Raw genomic sequence first — 14053 nt, forward strand, 5'->3', positions numbered from 1 at the left:
GGGATGAGGGTTTCTTCCTGCAGCAGCCTTCCTTCTGGCTCTGCCCTCTGGGAAGAAGAACAGCTTTTCCTGCCGCTCCAGGTCTTTTATTCCAAGCCCTCCTCTTTTCCTATTGGTCAATTTTGGCTCCAAGACCTCTCAGGGGCTTCTGGGAGTTGTAGGCCCAGCCTCACCTACTGCTCTCCAGGCTCCCTGGGCCTAGTAGGCCTCTGGTGGCACAGCCCAGATCATGACAGCCCCCAATAGCCCCATCACAACTACGGGCCAGGGAGACCTCCAAGGAATACCAGGGCTGTGACGCAGAGACAGGCAACGGCAAGCCACCTCTGGACATCCCTTGCCTTCAAGCCCCACCAGGAGTCGCCAGACGTCAGCTTGACTTGATGGCAAAAAAAAGAGAGAGATCGGCCTGGGCCCACGTGGCAGCCATTTTGTGGCTGGCCACCCCATCCCTGCCTCGACAGCCGTTTTACGGTGGGCCCCACTACAGGTTCGCTCAAAATCAAAAAGCACCCACGTGCTCAACACGGTTGGGGACCCCCGCTGTAGCCACTGCAGCCCACCAGCTGGCCAAAAGAGACTGGCGCAAAGAGGTCTTCCCAAATATCGTGCCCCATCCCGGGCGGACGCTCAGTTTGCCAACGCAAAAACACCCTGCCATCCGTTAACATAAGAACATAAGAGACGCCAATTGCCATCCGTTCCCGCAACCCCCTTCATTCCAAGCTCTTCTGCCGGCAGCTTGCGCTCGTCCGCTGGACATTTCATGCATGACGCACCAACTAAGCATGCCTTTAATTGCTTGATGTCCCTAATTATAACGCGAGGCAGCCTTCGGCGTGCTCGAGTGGAAATTATGGCCCGTGGAGCTTAGTCTGGGCTGCTATTAATAAAAACTCAAGGAAGTCCGAGAGCAGGACGTCTGCTCAGCGGGCTTTCTGGGCTTGCAGCAGGGGGGCTACGTGGGAAGGGGGGGACCAATCCTTGGCACAAACGGGCCTGGGCTATGGGGAGTTCTGGGGATTGCATAAGCTAGTCAGACGAGGGCCTACACTGGCTGTAGGAAGGGCAGCTGCCCTTTGGGGAGCCACCCTTTGGGGAATGCCCTTTGGGGAGCCACCCTTTGGGGAATACTCTTTGGGGAGCCGCCCTTTGGGGAATATTCTTTGGGGAGCCACCCTTTGGGGAATGCTCTTTGGGGAATGCCCTTTGGGGAATGCTCTTTGGGGAGCCATTCTTTTGGGAATGCCCTTTTCGGAGCCACCCTTTTGGGAATACCCTTTGGGGTTGCCCACCTTTTCTGCCACTGCACAATGAACATGAGGACGGGATCTACCTGGCAACCCAGCTCTCTCCAGAGAGCCTCACGTGACCCATGGGGAGCCCCCGTCCCTGTTGCGATGGGGCAGAACACCCCCCACCCCCACTCACAACGTGCTGGAAGCCAGGTTGGTGTCCTCGTGCTTCAGCTTGCCGTCCAAGGCCAGGCCGCGCTTTTCCCGGTTGCTGGCGAGGAACGGGGTCAGCGTGTAGACCTTGCAGAACGTTGAACTCGGCGCCACCACATCGCTGGGGAATAAGGGGACAGGTCAGTGAGAGAGCAGCCAGAGGCAAATCTGAAGTTTGGACCTTCACCGGGAAGGGAGAGATCCCACCCTCCTTTCCTCTGCCATGTCGGTCAGAGTGTTCGCAAAACCCAAACTGGGAAATCTTCACGTGGCTGTGTGGTTGGCTCAATCTCCCACTAAAACCGTCTTGTGATTGGCTCCACCTCCCATGGCTGCCATTTTGGGGTAGGTGAGGTAGGTGGGGCTGAGAGAGCTCTCTTGAGAACTGGTCTTGAGAGAACAGCCCTGAGAGAACTGACCCAATGTCATACCAGCAGCTGCATGTGGAGCAGTGGGGCACTCAAACCCAGTTCTCTCAGCTCTGAAAGAACTTGTGACTGACCCAGGGTCACACCAGCAGCTGCATGTGGAGCAGTGGGGCACTCAAACCCAGTTCTCTCAGCTCTGAGAGAACTTGTGACTGACCCAAGGTCACACCAGCAGCTGCATGTGGAGCAGTGGGGGAATCAAACCCGGTTCTCCTAGCTCTGAAAGAACTTGTGACTGACCCAGGGTCACACCAGCAGCTGCATGTGGAGTAGTGGGGGAATCAAACCTGGTTCTCCCAGCTCTGAAAGAACTTGCGACTGACCCAAGGTCACACCAGCAGCTGCCTGTGGAGGAGTGGGGGAATCAAACCCAGTTCTCCCAGCTCTGGAGTGGGGGAATCAAACCCAGTTCTCCCAGCTCTGGGAGAACTTGTGACTGACCCAAGGTCACACCAGCAGCTGCATGTGGAGCAGTGGGGGAATCAAACCCGGTTCTCCCAGATTACAGTCCACGCTCTTAACCACGACACCAAACTGGCTCTCTGCTATGAGAGCCCCTTTTATGCCCAGCCACTATGACAACCGAGCGACATCGGCTCACCCTCCCTCCCTCTGTTCTTTGTTCACTGGCAAGATTTCGACTGTCGGCTCCTCAAGGGCAGGGCTTGGCGTGTTCTACTTGTGGCGTAAAGGCAGTCGCCCCCGACGGGACGGGGCAGAAGAAATACTCACTCAGATTCCTCCACGGCAACCGGGCACTTGTACTGGGCGGTGTTGAACAGGCAGATGTCTGCGTACTGGCGCACTGGGAGTCGGAAGGAGGAGGCGGAGGGACGAAAAGAAAAAGAGAGGGGGCATTAAAGGTAAGCGATGGCAGACGACGGCAGCTATCGACAGCAGTGATGTAACAGTGCCCTGTTCCTGCCCTTCAGTGTTTCCTCTAAGCTGAGTTAGTGTGAGCCAGCTCACAGTTTTTTAGCCTCCGGCTCGCACATTTTTTGTCTTCGCTCAGGAAATATGGCTCCAGAGCCAAATAATTTATGCGGCGGCCAAATTGCTTGCTCACAACTTTAAGGCCAGTCTCTCGCCGAGTAGAATTTTTGCTCAAAAGACTCTACAGCTTAGAGGGAACGTCGCTTCTGTCCTCGACTTTGTTTTCTTTCACAGCTGTGAACAATTGCTTCTAAAAGTGATACAAATTGAGTGCCGGGAACAGCTTCGCTCCCAGACCCGTGTGAATTATGCAGATTAAGCAAACAGACAAGACTGCAGCTGCGAACGAAATCCGAGCTCGGCGGGGCCTAATTAATTATGAAAGGAACAAAACCCGGTGTCTGAGCAAAGGAACAGGTTCGAAAGGGAAAGAAAGCCTCACTTTAAAAGATGCCGGCTCAGAAGAGGCCTTCCCTCCTGGGCGTGAGAGAAGACGGAATGCCTCTCCAAATGGGGAATGCTCCTTCAGTCGGGGAATGCCTTGTCTCAGGGAGGCGCTTTCTGTGTTCTACTGATCAGAGCACTGCAATGATTTCTTGTTTTGGTGTGTGTTTTCTTTAAATGTTTAGTGTGACTGCAGTAATGTAAGGAGAGTGATAGAGGGAGACAAGTGTGATGTGATTGGCTGATGACTGGGAGTGTGGGAGGAGAGATGTCTCTGAGGTGATTCTGTGTTCTGAAAGAGACAAGTGTGGAGCGTTTTTGTGAGAGTCTGTATGACAGAGGAAGCATATAGCCTGTGTGGCTATATGAGCAAGAGAGTTCAGCCTGTGTGGCTATATGAGCACGAGAGTAGCCTGTGTGGTTATATGAGCATGAGAGTTCAGCCTGTGTGGTTATATGAGCATGAGAGTTCAGCCTGTGGGGCTATATATTTAAGAGAGAGATAAGCCTGTCAGAGTTGAGTTTTGGTGTATGAGAGACTGTGTGTGACGCCAAGCTTTGACAGTTATATTTTCTTTCTTCAAAAACAGTTCAAAAATACCCAGAAACCTATTTTGTTCTTTTATAAATAAATCATTATTTGTTTAAGCTTATCCCAGGAATCAGAACAGTCCTTCCTCAGGGCCACATAGTCCTCTGAAGCGCCCAGACACTGGGTCATTCTACCAAAACAGAGAGAGTTGGAATTTTTAATTCCTGGTGGCAGCAGAAGTCTACAAAGTTCATGAACACAGAGTGAGTTTTAAAGGAGAAACAGGACGTCACAAGCACCTTTGGAATTGAACAACCTGACCTAATGCATATATATTTTGTCAGCTCTGCTCTGCTTCTGCCGGTCAAAGGGCGAGGCAGAGAACCCTGCAGGGGGGAATGTGAAGGCAGACCTCAGTCTGACAGCCCCCTCTTTAGCACTTTAGTTTCACCAGGCATTGCCTCTCTCGCTGCCAGCTTCAGGGCTAAAAATATGCATTTTTAACACAAAAGATTAAGAAGAGCGCAGGAGCAGACCAATGAGGGACCATCTAGTCTGGCGTCTTGTCTCACACAGTGGCCGAGCATTTCCTCTGGAAGTCCAACAATAGAGCACAGAGGCTGAGCCCTTCCCCTGACGTTGTCTCTGGCTCTGGGATTCCAAGGGTGACTGCCTCTGAACATGGAGGTTCCCTTTAGTCACCATGCTAGTAGCCACGGATAGACCTATTCTCTGTGAAACTAACCCCCTTTCAAAGCCATCTGTGCCTGGGGCCATCACCACATCCACTGGCAGCGAATTCCACATTCTAATCACTCTATGTGTAAAGTGGTATTTCCTTTCGCCCATCCTGAACCTCCTGCCCGTCAGCTTCATTGGGTGCCCTCGAGGTCTAGTATCCTGGGAGAGGGTGAAAACGTTCTCTTTCTCAGCTCTCTCCAGTCCAACCTTCCCATGATGTTGACTTTTGCCCTGAACGCCAAATCTGCAAGTTGTGGTGACTTCAATCAAATCGCCCAACCTTTATCACCTTTCCCTGCTTTCTACTCTGGGATGGCTTAGCTCGAAGCCAGACAGGTTTCAAAAATGAGGCTTTCCCCCCAACATGGGAATTCATGATGATGGGGGGGGAGAGAGAGAGGGGGAGGGAGAGGGTGAGAGAGAGAGAGTGGGAGGGAGGGGGAGAGAGAAAGGGAAGGAGAGAGAGGGAGGGGGAGAGAGGGAGGGAGAGAGAGGAAAAGGGAGGGAGAGAGGGAGCGGGAGGGATAGGGAGGGAGACAGGGAGAGAGAGAGGGGGGGAGAGAGAGGAAGAGGGAGGGAGAGAGGGAGGGAGAGAGAGGAAGAGGGAGGGAGAGAGATTGCAGCAGAAAGGGCAGAGCAGAGGCATTCTGGGGGATGCTAAACTCTACTGTGGTGGCTGTTGGAGAGACCCAGTTGGGGCTCCTCAAGCTGACATTGCCACCCGCCAATTTTACCCCTAGTGAAAAGCAGCTGGCAATATGACTTTGCCAATAGTTTACCGGAATTCTTCCGTAATGTTTAACAACCTAGAGAGAGAGAGAGAGAGAGAGAGAAGCCCTTTTACCTGAGATTTTAATCTTCTTCACTGTTTTGTTGGTGTTGTTTGTTACGTGGACATTAACGTTGATCGGCTCTCCGTGGTAGTAAATCTGTACGGAGGACAAGGGGAAAATGTTCCAAGTTTCAGAATCAAGAAAGCGGGGAGGGGGGCGTCTTGGAGAGAGCGGTGGGGGGGACCCTCTGTCCTTTCCAAAGACCCCAAAGCACCCCCAGCCACCATGGAGAGAATTCTCCGCTTCTCAGAATATAGCTTAAATATGAAACTGGAGAAGGAAAGGGCTCCGCCATGAGATTCCGCTCAGGTTCAGGGTCTCCCTTAAAAAGGGCCGCTACCCTGTTCGTATAGAAATTGGAGCAGAGTGGTTTTCTGCTGCCCCAGAAGGTTGGACCAGAACCGACGGGTTGAAATTAAATCAGAAGAGTTTCCGGCTAAACATGAGGAGGAACTTCCTGACCGTTAGAGCAGTTCCTCAGTGGAACAGGCTTCCTCGGGAGGTGGCGGGCTCTCCTTCCTTGGAGGTTTTTAAGCGATGCTGATTCTGCAGGTAGGGTTTCTCACACGCCCAGGGAAATGCCAATTGCCACTTTGGGGTCAGGTAGGAATTTTCCTCCAGGCTAGATTGGTCCAGGAATCTTAGAGAGTATCTTTGCCTTCCTCTGGGCATCGAGAAAAGCAAGAAGGTCACAGTCCACAGTTCAGTAAAGCAAAACACAAAAAGGAAACTGTGCAAAAATTGCTGCAGTTTGGATCACAAAAGCCTATATTTCCATGTAATGCCGAAAGTCCATTTGTGTTTTTTTTATGGGACATACAATCAAAGAAGTCTTCACAAGGTAACGATGACGAAACTCTCCGGATTAACAATTCCCGTTTCGTAGCGCCTTCATCAAAGATCAACAACACAAAGATGTCATTCCTTATTTTTCAAAGAGCAATCCTTCCATTCTCAAAATATACAGTGTCTAATCCATGGCATAGAATAAATTCGAATACATGTTTTCACAAAGCAGGTTGTTATGATTCGTTTGCCTGCTTTGTGAAAATATGTATTAGAATTTGTGTTGCTGATCTTTGATGAAGGCGCTACGAAACGGCGCTACGAGTGCTGCTGGGGATTGAACCTGGGACCTTCTGCAAGCCAAGCAGTGGCTCTGCCACTGAGCCACAGCCCCTCTCCATGACACTCCAGGGTCTCATCACCTCCTGCCTGGTCCTTTAAACTGGAGATGCCGGGGATTGAACCTGGGACCTTCCGCATGCCAAGCAGAGGCTCCGCCACTGAGCCACGGCCCCTCTCCATGGCTCTCCAGGGTCTCAGGCAGAGGTCTTTCCCATCACCTGCTGCCTGGTCCTTTTAACTGGTCCTTTTAACTGGAGATGCCAGGGACTGAACCTGGGACCTTCCGCATGCCAAGCAGACCCTCTTCCACTGGGCCACAGCCCCTCTTTACAGCTCTCCAGGGTCTCAGGCAGAGGTCTTTCCCATCACCTGCTGCCTGGTCCTTTTAACTGGAGGTGCCGGGGATTGAACCAGGGACCTTCTGCATGCCAAGCAGAGGCTCTTCCAATGAGCCACGGCCCCTCCCCATGAAGCTGCCTTCTACTGAATCGTACCCTCGTTCCATCAAAGCCAGTTTTGTCTATGCAGACTGGCAGTTGCTCTCCAGGCGGAGGTCTTTCCCATCACCTCCTGCCTGGTCCTTCCAACTGGAGATGCCGGGGATTGAACCTGGGACCTTCCGCATGCCAAGCAGAGGCTCCACCACTGAGCCACAGCCCCTTCACAGCCTGCGGAGCCCCAGAATTGCCTGTCCTTGCTCCAAATTTCCCAGCCAACCAGGATACCTCCTTGTCCAGGGATGCCTCCAGGTGCAGGGGTTTGTCCGACATGAGGAACTGCCTGGTGGTCTCTGCCATGGGCTGGGGTCCCGGCCGCTCCGGTGCATACTGGACTTTGCGGATCACCAAGCGCACGGAGTTCCTGTAGGAGCACGGAGAATTAGATTGTGGCTGGTCTGCAGACATCGGTACTTCACGCTGGAGCCAGTTCCACTATGGCCGAGGAGCTGCCAAGTCCCCCAAGGGAGGCTGGGAATTGTAGTTTCAGGGAATAGTGGAACAAAGGCTTTCTTCAAAAGCTGGAATCACCTTCACAACACACAACATGCCCTGTGGGAAGAGACCCAAGACTGATCTCATCCAGCATGCTCCTCTGTGTGAGGGCCAACTACATGCACATGAAGACTCACAATGTATCCATCCATCTATCCATCCATCCTTCCATCTATCCATCCATCATCTATATAATCTATCTCTCTGTCTATGTATCATCTATCTATCTCTCTGTCTATGTATCATCTATCTATCTCTCTGTCTATGTATCATCTATCTATCTCTCTGTCTATGTATCATCTATCTATCTCTCTGTCTATGTATCATCTATCTATCTCTCTGTCTATGTATCATCTATCTATCTCTCTGTCTATGTATCATCTATCTATCTACCATCTATCTATCTACCATCTATCTATCTATCTATCTATCTATCTATCTGTCTGTCTGTCTGTCTGTCTGTCTGTCTGTCTATCATCTGTCTGTCTATCTATCTATGTATCATCTATCTGTCTGTCTGTCTATGTATCCTCTATCAATCTATCATCTATCTATCTACCTATCTATCTACAGGTCTGTCTGTCTGTCTGTCTATCTACCTATCCATCTATCTATCTCCCACCTATCCATCGATCTATTCTCCATCTATCCATCTATCTGCCATCCATCCATCCATCCATCCATCCATCCATCCATCCATCCATCCATCCATCTATCATCTATTACTGCTCATAAGGCTATCACCTTAAGCAGAAATTAGAACCAAAAAAAATTAAAAAGACCTTATTCAGTTATTATTTTTCTTATAATTGATTACTGAGCCTATGACTTTTGCCACTGAGAGGGTGACACAATCATTCGTGTCCAAGAATACCCATGACACCTGGGCTCGCACATTTAGCAATTCCGTATCTTTAAGTAAAGGGGTGACTAAATTACCCCTCCATTCGTTGAATACAGGGCACTGCATAATCAGGTGTTCGATGGTTTCGTTTCTAATATATGAGCATCTGCGTGTTCTATCAGAGCTTGATACTCTATTCTATCTGCCCTCCAAAACCGCCGAGGGTAGAGCGTTCAGTCTTGCCAAAATAAAAGCGCTTCTTCGTTTTGGGACTGTCAATTGATAAAAGATATTTCGGCAGTTGCATCGGGAGGGCAATTCCCAAATGCGGGGCAGGGATCTATCTCGAGCAGGGGTCTCTGACATGGTGCCCGCTGACACCATTCCTGGTGCCCACCAAGTGTTTTTAGAAAGCGGGCAGGACCTGTGCCCAGCAAGGCTTCTGACTGGCCACTGGAGTTTTGATCAGCCCATGTTGCTTTGGCCAAAGCTCCCACCACAGCATGAGGATCTCCACTGTGTGACTGAAGGGAAGCTGCGGCAGCCATTTTGTGACTGGCTCCGCCCCCCCCGGAGGCAGCCATTTTGCTGCACCCAACAATCTGTGTCAGAATCCCACAGGTGACCCTGGGGGGGGGCTAAAAAAGGTTGGGGACCCCGATCCAGTATGTTTTCATCTCGCCCTGCCTCCTATGAAGGTCTCCTGCCTCATTTTAACCTCAGAACAACCCAGAGCATAAAATGTTACCCGGGAAGCTTCGTAGAAAGGGGGGCGCATTGGGATTCAGGTCTCCCAGACTTCAGCCTAAAATTCGAGCCCGATACCACCTAGCGTGATGGTAAGGGTCACAAACTGGATCATTTCGTTCTGCTCAGCCTAGAGGAAGTCGACAAACGGCTCCTAACTGTCCGCCCTACCACGTGCTCCCTTGATCCGTAATTAAAGCTGGCCACGAGGGATTTCGAGGCGCCTTGTGGGAGAATATCAACAAGTTCCTCTCAGAGGGACTGCCCCCCAAGGCACTTAAGGAAGCAGTGGTCCGCCCCCTCTTAAGAAAAGCCATCTTTGGACCCGGCCGCATTGGCCAACTACCGGCCGGTTTCTAACTTGCCCTATCTGGGCAAGGTGATAGAGAGGGTGGTGGCAGTTCAGTTTACAGGGCTTTTTGGATGACACTTCCACTTTAGATCCTTTCCAGTCCGGCTTTCGCCCAGGCCATGGGATGGAGACGGCACTGGTCGCCCTCACGGATGACCTCTGGAGGCACCTGGATTAATTTAATGACCTGTTTTTACGTAAACCGCCCTGAGCCGGCTTCGGCCGGGGTAAAAAAATTTGAATAAATAAATAATAGGAAATCCCAGTATCCCACCCCCCCCACCTTCCTAACAACTGGCACTGAAAGGCATACTGCTGCTGTATATGGAGGCTCTACTGTAGTGTTTAGCTAGAGAGCCCTTGAGACATTGAGGTCACAGTGTGGGACTAAGATCTGGGAGACCCAAGTGCGAATCCCCACTCTGCCATGGAGGCCTGCCGGGTGTCCTTGGGCCACATATGGATTCTCAGCCTAACCTACCTCACAGGGCTGTTGCGAGAATAAAAAGGAGGTGAGGAGAATGATGTAAGCTACTTTGGGTTCTCACTGGGGAGAAAGGCAGGGTGTACATTAAGTCAATCAATTAATCAATCAATCGTGATTCACCCCCTGATAGAAGACCTGTCCACCCAGCAGTTCGAAAGCTTCGGCAAGTAGATAAAATGGGTACCACTCCTTAGAGAGGGTGGGCACACTAAACCCCCCCGGTGAGGGAGGTGTTAGCCGGTGAACAGAATGTCCAGCGTGTAAGACCGAAAAGCCTAGAAAGAACTCTTCGGCATCAAGGAAGCCTGTAATGGGCCGTCCGGCCAGGCGGTGGCAGTGCTGCGCTGCAACTTGAAGCAGTCCGGAGAAAGCTGACGACATCAAGCCACGCCGAGGGAAAAATGCCGCTGGGACACGTCTGACCTTACAGCTGAACAAACTCCCCGTCGGCTGCGAACGTGTGTGATTTAAAGATTATATGTGTCCTCCCTTACCCCTTGAATCTGTAAATCGCTCAGAGCCAGCAAGCTCTGCAGGATTGAGCAATTAATAAATTGAAAGATTATTATTATTATCTGTCCCCCTCTACAAACTGGTTAGTAGGCACTGAAAGACCTCTCCTCCATTTTAAAGCCGTATAAGCAAGTGGCCATCTCTGTATCCTGAGGTAAAAAAAATACAATCAATAAGCTGAGATGCTAAAGTCCACAGGGCAGGAATGTGTCAATTGAAAGGGCACAGTTTCAGAGTAGGACCTGAAAGACCCAGGTTCGAATGCTCCTGTAGCCATGTAAGCTTGCTGGATGACCTCGGCCTAGTTGTCCTCTCTCAGCCTGACAGGGTTGTTCTGTCAGGGCTAGTTCTTCTCTCACACAGGGTTGTTGTGAGGATCAAATAAGGAAGGGAGAACCAGCCAGTGTTCCCTCTAAGCTGAGTGAGTGTGAGCTAGCTCACAGTTTTTTTAGCCTCCGGCGCACACATTTTTGCCTTAGCTCAGGAAGGAGGGCTCCAAAGCAAACTGATTGATGCAGTAGCCAAACGGCTCGCTCACAACTTTAAGGCCAGTTAGCTCACAGAGTAGGATTTTTGCTCACAAGACTCCACAGCTTAGAGGGAGCGTTGGTGAGAACTTGAATGGGTGGCCGCCAAGGGAAGTCCAAGGCTGCTACGCAGAGGTCGACAACGGCAAACCTGTTTGTGTCTTGCCTTGAAAACCCAATGGGGTTGCCGTAAGTTGGCCACAACCTGACGGCACTTCACGCACGGGCACACACCCGGATGGTGCTACAGAGACAAATCCACCCCCCTTCCCCGCTAGCGCAGTAGAAGGAGTGACCTGGCACACCTCTTGTGGATCTTCTCCTCTGGATTCTCCGCGCAGAAGGCTTTCACCTCATAGTCGACACCACACGCCTAGGAAAGAGAAGCGAGCGGGACTCGTGGGAGATCGAGGGCGGTCGCAGAGAGCAGGAGGCCGCCAGTGACCATAATTCCCTTTTAATCTCTCGTCTTTAATTTTTTGTTTCCGGATCATTTTCAGCGTTTCAAATGGGATCCTTCCTCAGGAAATACCCTATACAGAGCAGTGTCAGCTATGCTGCCATGGAGGTTGGGGAGTTCATTTGGTGTCTTGCTAATTGCTACTACATTCCTTTCCCTGCTGTTATGCCTTTGCTGTAACGCTTATCTCTACAGATGTGCAGGAGGAGGTTGTGTAGTCTGGAGAGCTCCTATGTACCGTGAGAGACTCTTGGTTCTCAGCTTTAGCCACCTAACGCTTGCCTGAATTATCCCGCGGGCGGGAGTTTGCCTAATTGGCCAATGCCATGGGGTGTGTGTGTGCATACGAATACCCTATATCCTATTATGGTCTACTGGCTGTGGCCATTCTTAACAGTGCCTGTGTTACCGCATCTATAGCTCTGCAATAAAAGTATAACCGTTCCTGAATGTGTGTACTTCGTTGTTGGCTGTGGGTTCTGACAAGCAGTAGCCTCCGAGATTTTAAGATTATGTCTGTTTTTACAGCAAGAGCAATTAACCAATCAGTCAGGCAGTGTTCCCTCTAAGCTGAGTTAGTGTGAGCTAGCTCACAGTTCTTTAGCCTCCAGCTCACACATTTTTGTCTTTGCTCAGGAAGGAGGGCTCCAGAGCAAACTAATTTATGCAGTAGCCCAATCGCTCGCTCACAGCTTTAATGCCAGCAGCTCACAAAATAGAATTTTTGCTCACAAGACTCCACAGCTTAGAGGGAGCATTCCAGTCAGGCGCAGATTGCAAAACCAGTTTTCTTGGATCCAAACAAGATATTCATGTGATATTCACTTTGGGAAGGTTTTGAAATGTTGAGAATAATCCGGAAACGACGTCGAACAGGATTTTTCTTATAATACTGTACACTGTGTTCATTTCAAACAGACATTGAATACTGTATAAAAGACGCATTTCTAATAGACATTACACATTGCATATACAAGTTGTCTGACAGTTGATAGTTTGGGGTCTGAGGTTCACGGTTGTTTTTTGGTTTTGTTTGCAACTTTAGACCATGTTGGTCATTATTTAATTTAGTTTAATTTTACTGCTGACATTACAACGTGCGACAAATACTTGACCCAAACCAACCAACAGTACAGCTCTCCTATTCCAGCAGCCATAACTTTATCCTCAAAGGCTGCTATCACAGCCCTTCCTTTTAGCACAGAAAGACACAAAATTGTCGCTGGCCTGGATAAAGGAACCTCATTCGGGCTCCCCTGGGTCCCCCTCTGTTCAGAAGAAGAAGAGATTGGATTTATACCCCGCCCTTCACTACCCAAAGGAGTCTCAGAGCGGCTCACAATCTCCTTTTCCTTCCCTTCCCCCCCACAACAGACACCCTGTGAGGTAGGTGGGGCTGCGAGAGCTCTCTGGAGAACTGCTCCTGAGAGAACTTGTGACTGGCCCAAGGTCACACCAGCTGGCTGCATGTGGAGGAGTGGGGAATCAAACCCGGTTCTGGCAGATTAGAGTCCGCGCTCCTCACCACTGCACCGAACTGGCTCTCTCTACACCAGCATCATCCCGGAGTTCCATCAAACGTGCAACGGAGCGTTAACTGAACCACCCTCAAGGGTACTGAAGCCCATTGTTTGCTTTCCCCCCAGTGGTCAGCAGGGGGCGCCATTGTGTTTGTCAACTTTTTTTTTTTTAAAGAAAAAGGTTTCAGTTATTGCTAAGCAAGCTTCCGAAACAGGAACCCGGAGATTTGGAGGGGGGGGAGCCGAACAGCAAGATTTGAGTCCAATAGCACCTTAAAGTCCAACAAGAATTCCAGGGGAGGTTAGTATTTGGATGGGAGACACCCCCCAAGAAAGTCCAGGGTCGCCATGCAGAGGCAGGCAATGGCAAACCACCTCTACAGGGTCGCCATAAGTCAGCTATCGAGAGTCAAAAGGAGACCCATTCTCTTCAAACGACAGAGGCTGTTTCGGGAGAAACCCCCCATCCGCTCACCCCATCCACTCACCACCCATGTTTTACCTTTCCTGTGTCTTCGGGGCCGGGCTGAAGCGTCACGGAACAGGGGAGGCTGGGGGGGATCTGAAACGGAAAGGGAGCTGTGTCAGCGACAACCCTGCAGGGCAGGCCAACCGCCCCAAGGCCTCCTGGTCCGCACCAGCACCTGACTTCTTCATTAGGAATTCGCGGACCAACTGATCCCCCTTGCCTCATCAAAAGACGAGTGGGAGAGGACAGCCAAAAACAGTCAGTGCATGATAAACAAACAGCAGTGAACCAGAAAGGGGAAAAATTGACCCAACGGCACAAAATCAACAAGTCTTGTCTCAGGAGTAATAGGAAAGCAGCATCGCAAAACGGAAACCTCAACGGTAGCATAAAACCAGGCCAAGAGAAGAGGGAGTGAAAAGCGAAAACGGTTCAGAATGTGCAAAAGAGAACCAACAAGACAGTAAAAGTTAGGAGCAGGGCGGGAGGGAGGGATGGAGGGTGGAAGGAGGGAGGGAGGAAGGAAGGAAGGCAGAACGAAGGGAGGGAGAAAGGAAGGAAGGCAGAAGGAGGGGAGGGAGGGTGGTAGGGAGGAACGGAGTGAGGGAGGGAGGGAGGAAGGGAGGGAGGGAGGGAGGGAGGCGGGTACGCAGAT

General features: G+C 50.8%; 1 protein-coding gene across 1 annotated transcript in view; it reads right to left on the reverse strand.

Moving 5' to 3' along the window:
• The window catches only part of LOC107109763 (beta-arrestin-1), an 86567-nt gene that overhangs the window by 14336 nt on the left and 58178 nt on the right, over positions 1-14053 (reverse strand). The window contains exons 6-11 of the mRNA XM_015410457.1: positions 13432-13491; positions 11255-11322; positions 7213-7348; positions 5371-5455; positions 2609-2681; positions 1432-1569 (exon numbers count right to left, since the gene is read on the reverse strand). Coding sequence (XP_015265943.1) covers positions 1432-1569; positions 2609-2681; positions 5371-5455; positions 7213-7348; positions 11255-11322; positions 13432-13491 — 560 coding nt within the window. The remainder of the gene's footprint in view (positions 1-1431; positions 1570-2608; positions 2682-5370; positions 5456-7212; positions 7349-11254; positions 11323-13431; positions 13492-14053) is intronic.

Source organism: Gekko japonicus, unplaced genomic scaffold (genome assembly GCF_001447785.1).
Source record: "Gekko japonicus isolate JY-2015 unplaced genomic scaffold, Gekko_japonicus_V1.1 scaffold2086, whole genome shotgun sequence".
NCBI classification, from domain to species: domain Eukaryota; kingdom Metazoa; phylum Chordata; class Lepidosauria; order Squamata; family Gekkonidae; genus Gekko; species Gekko japonicus.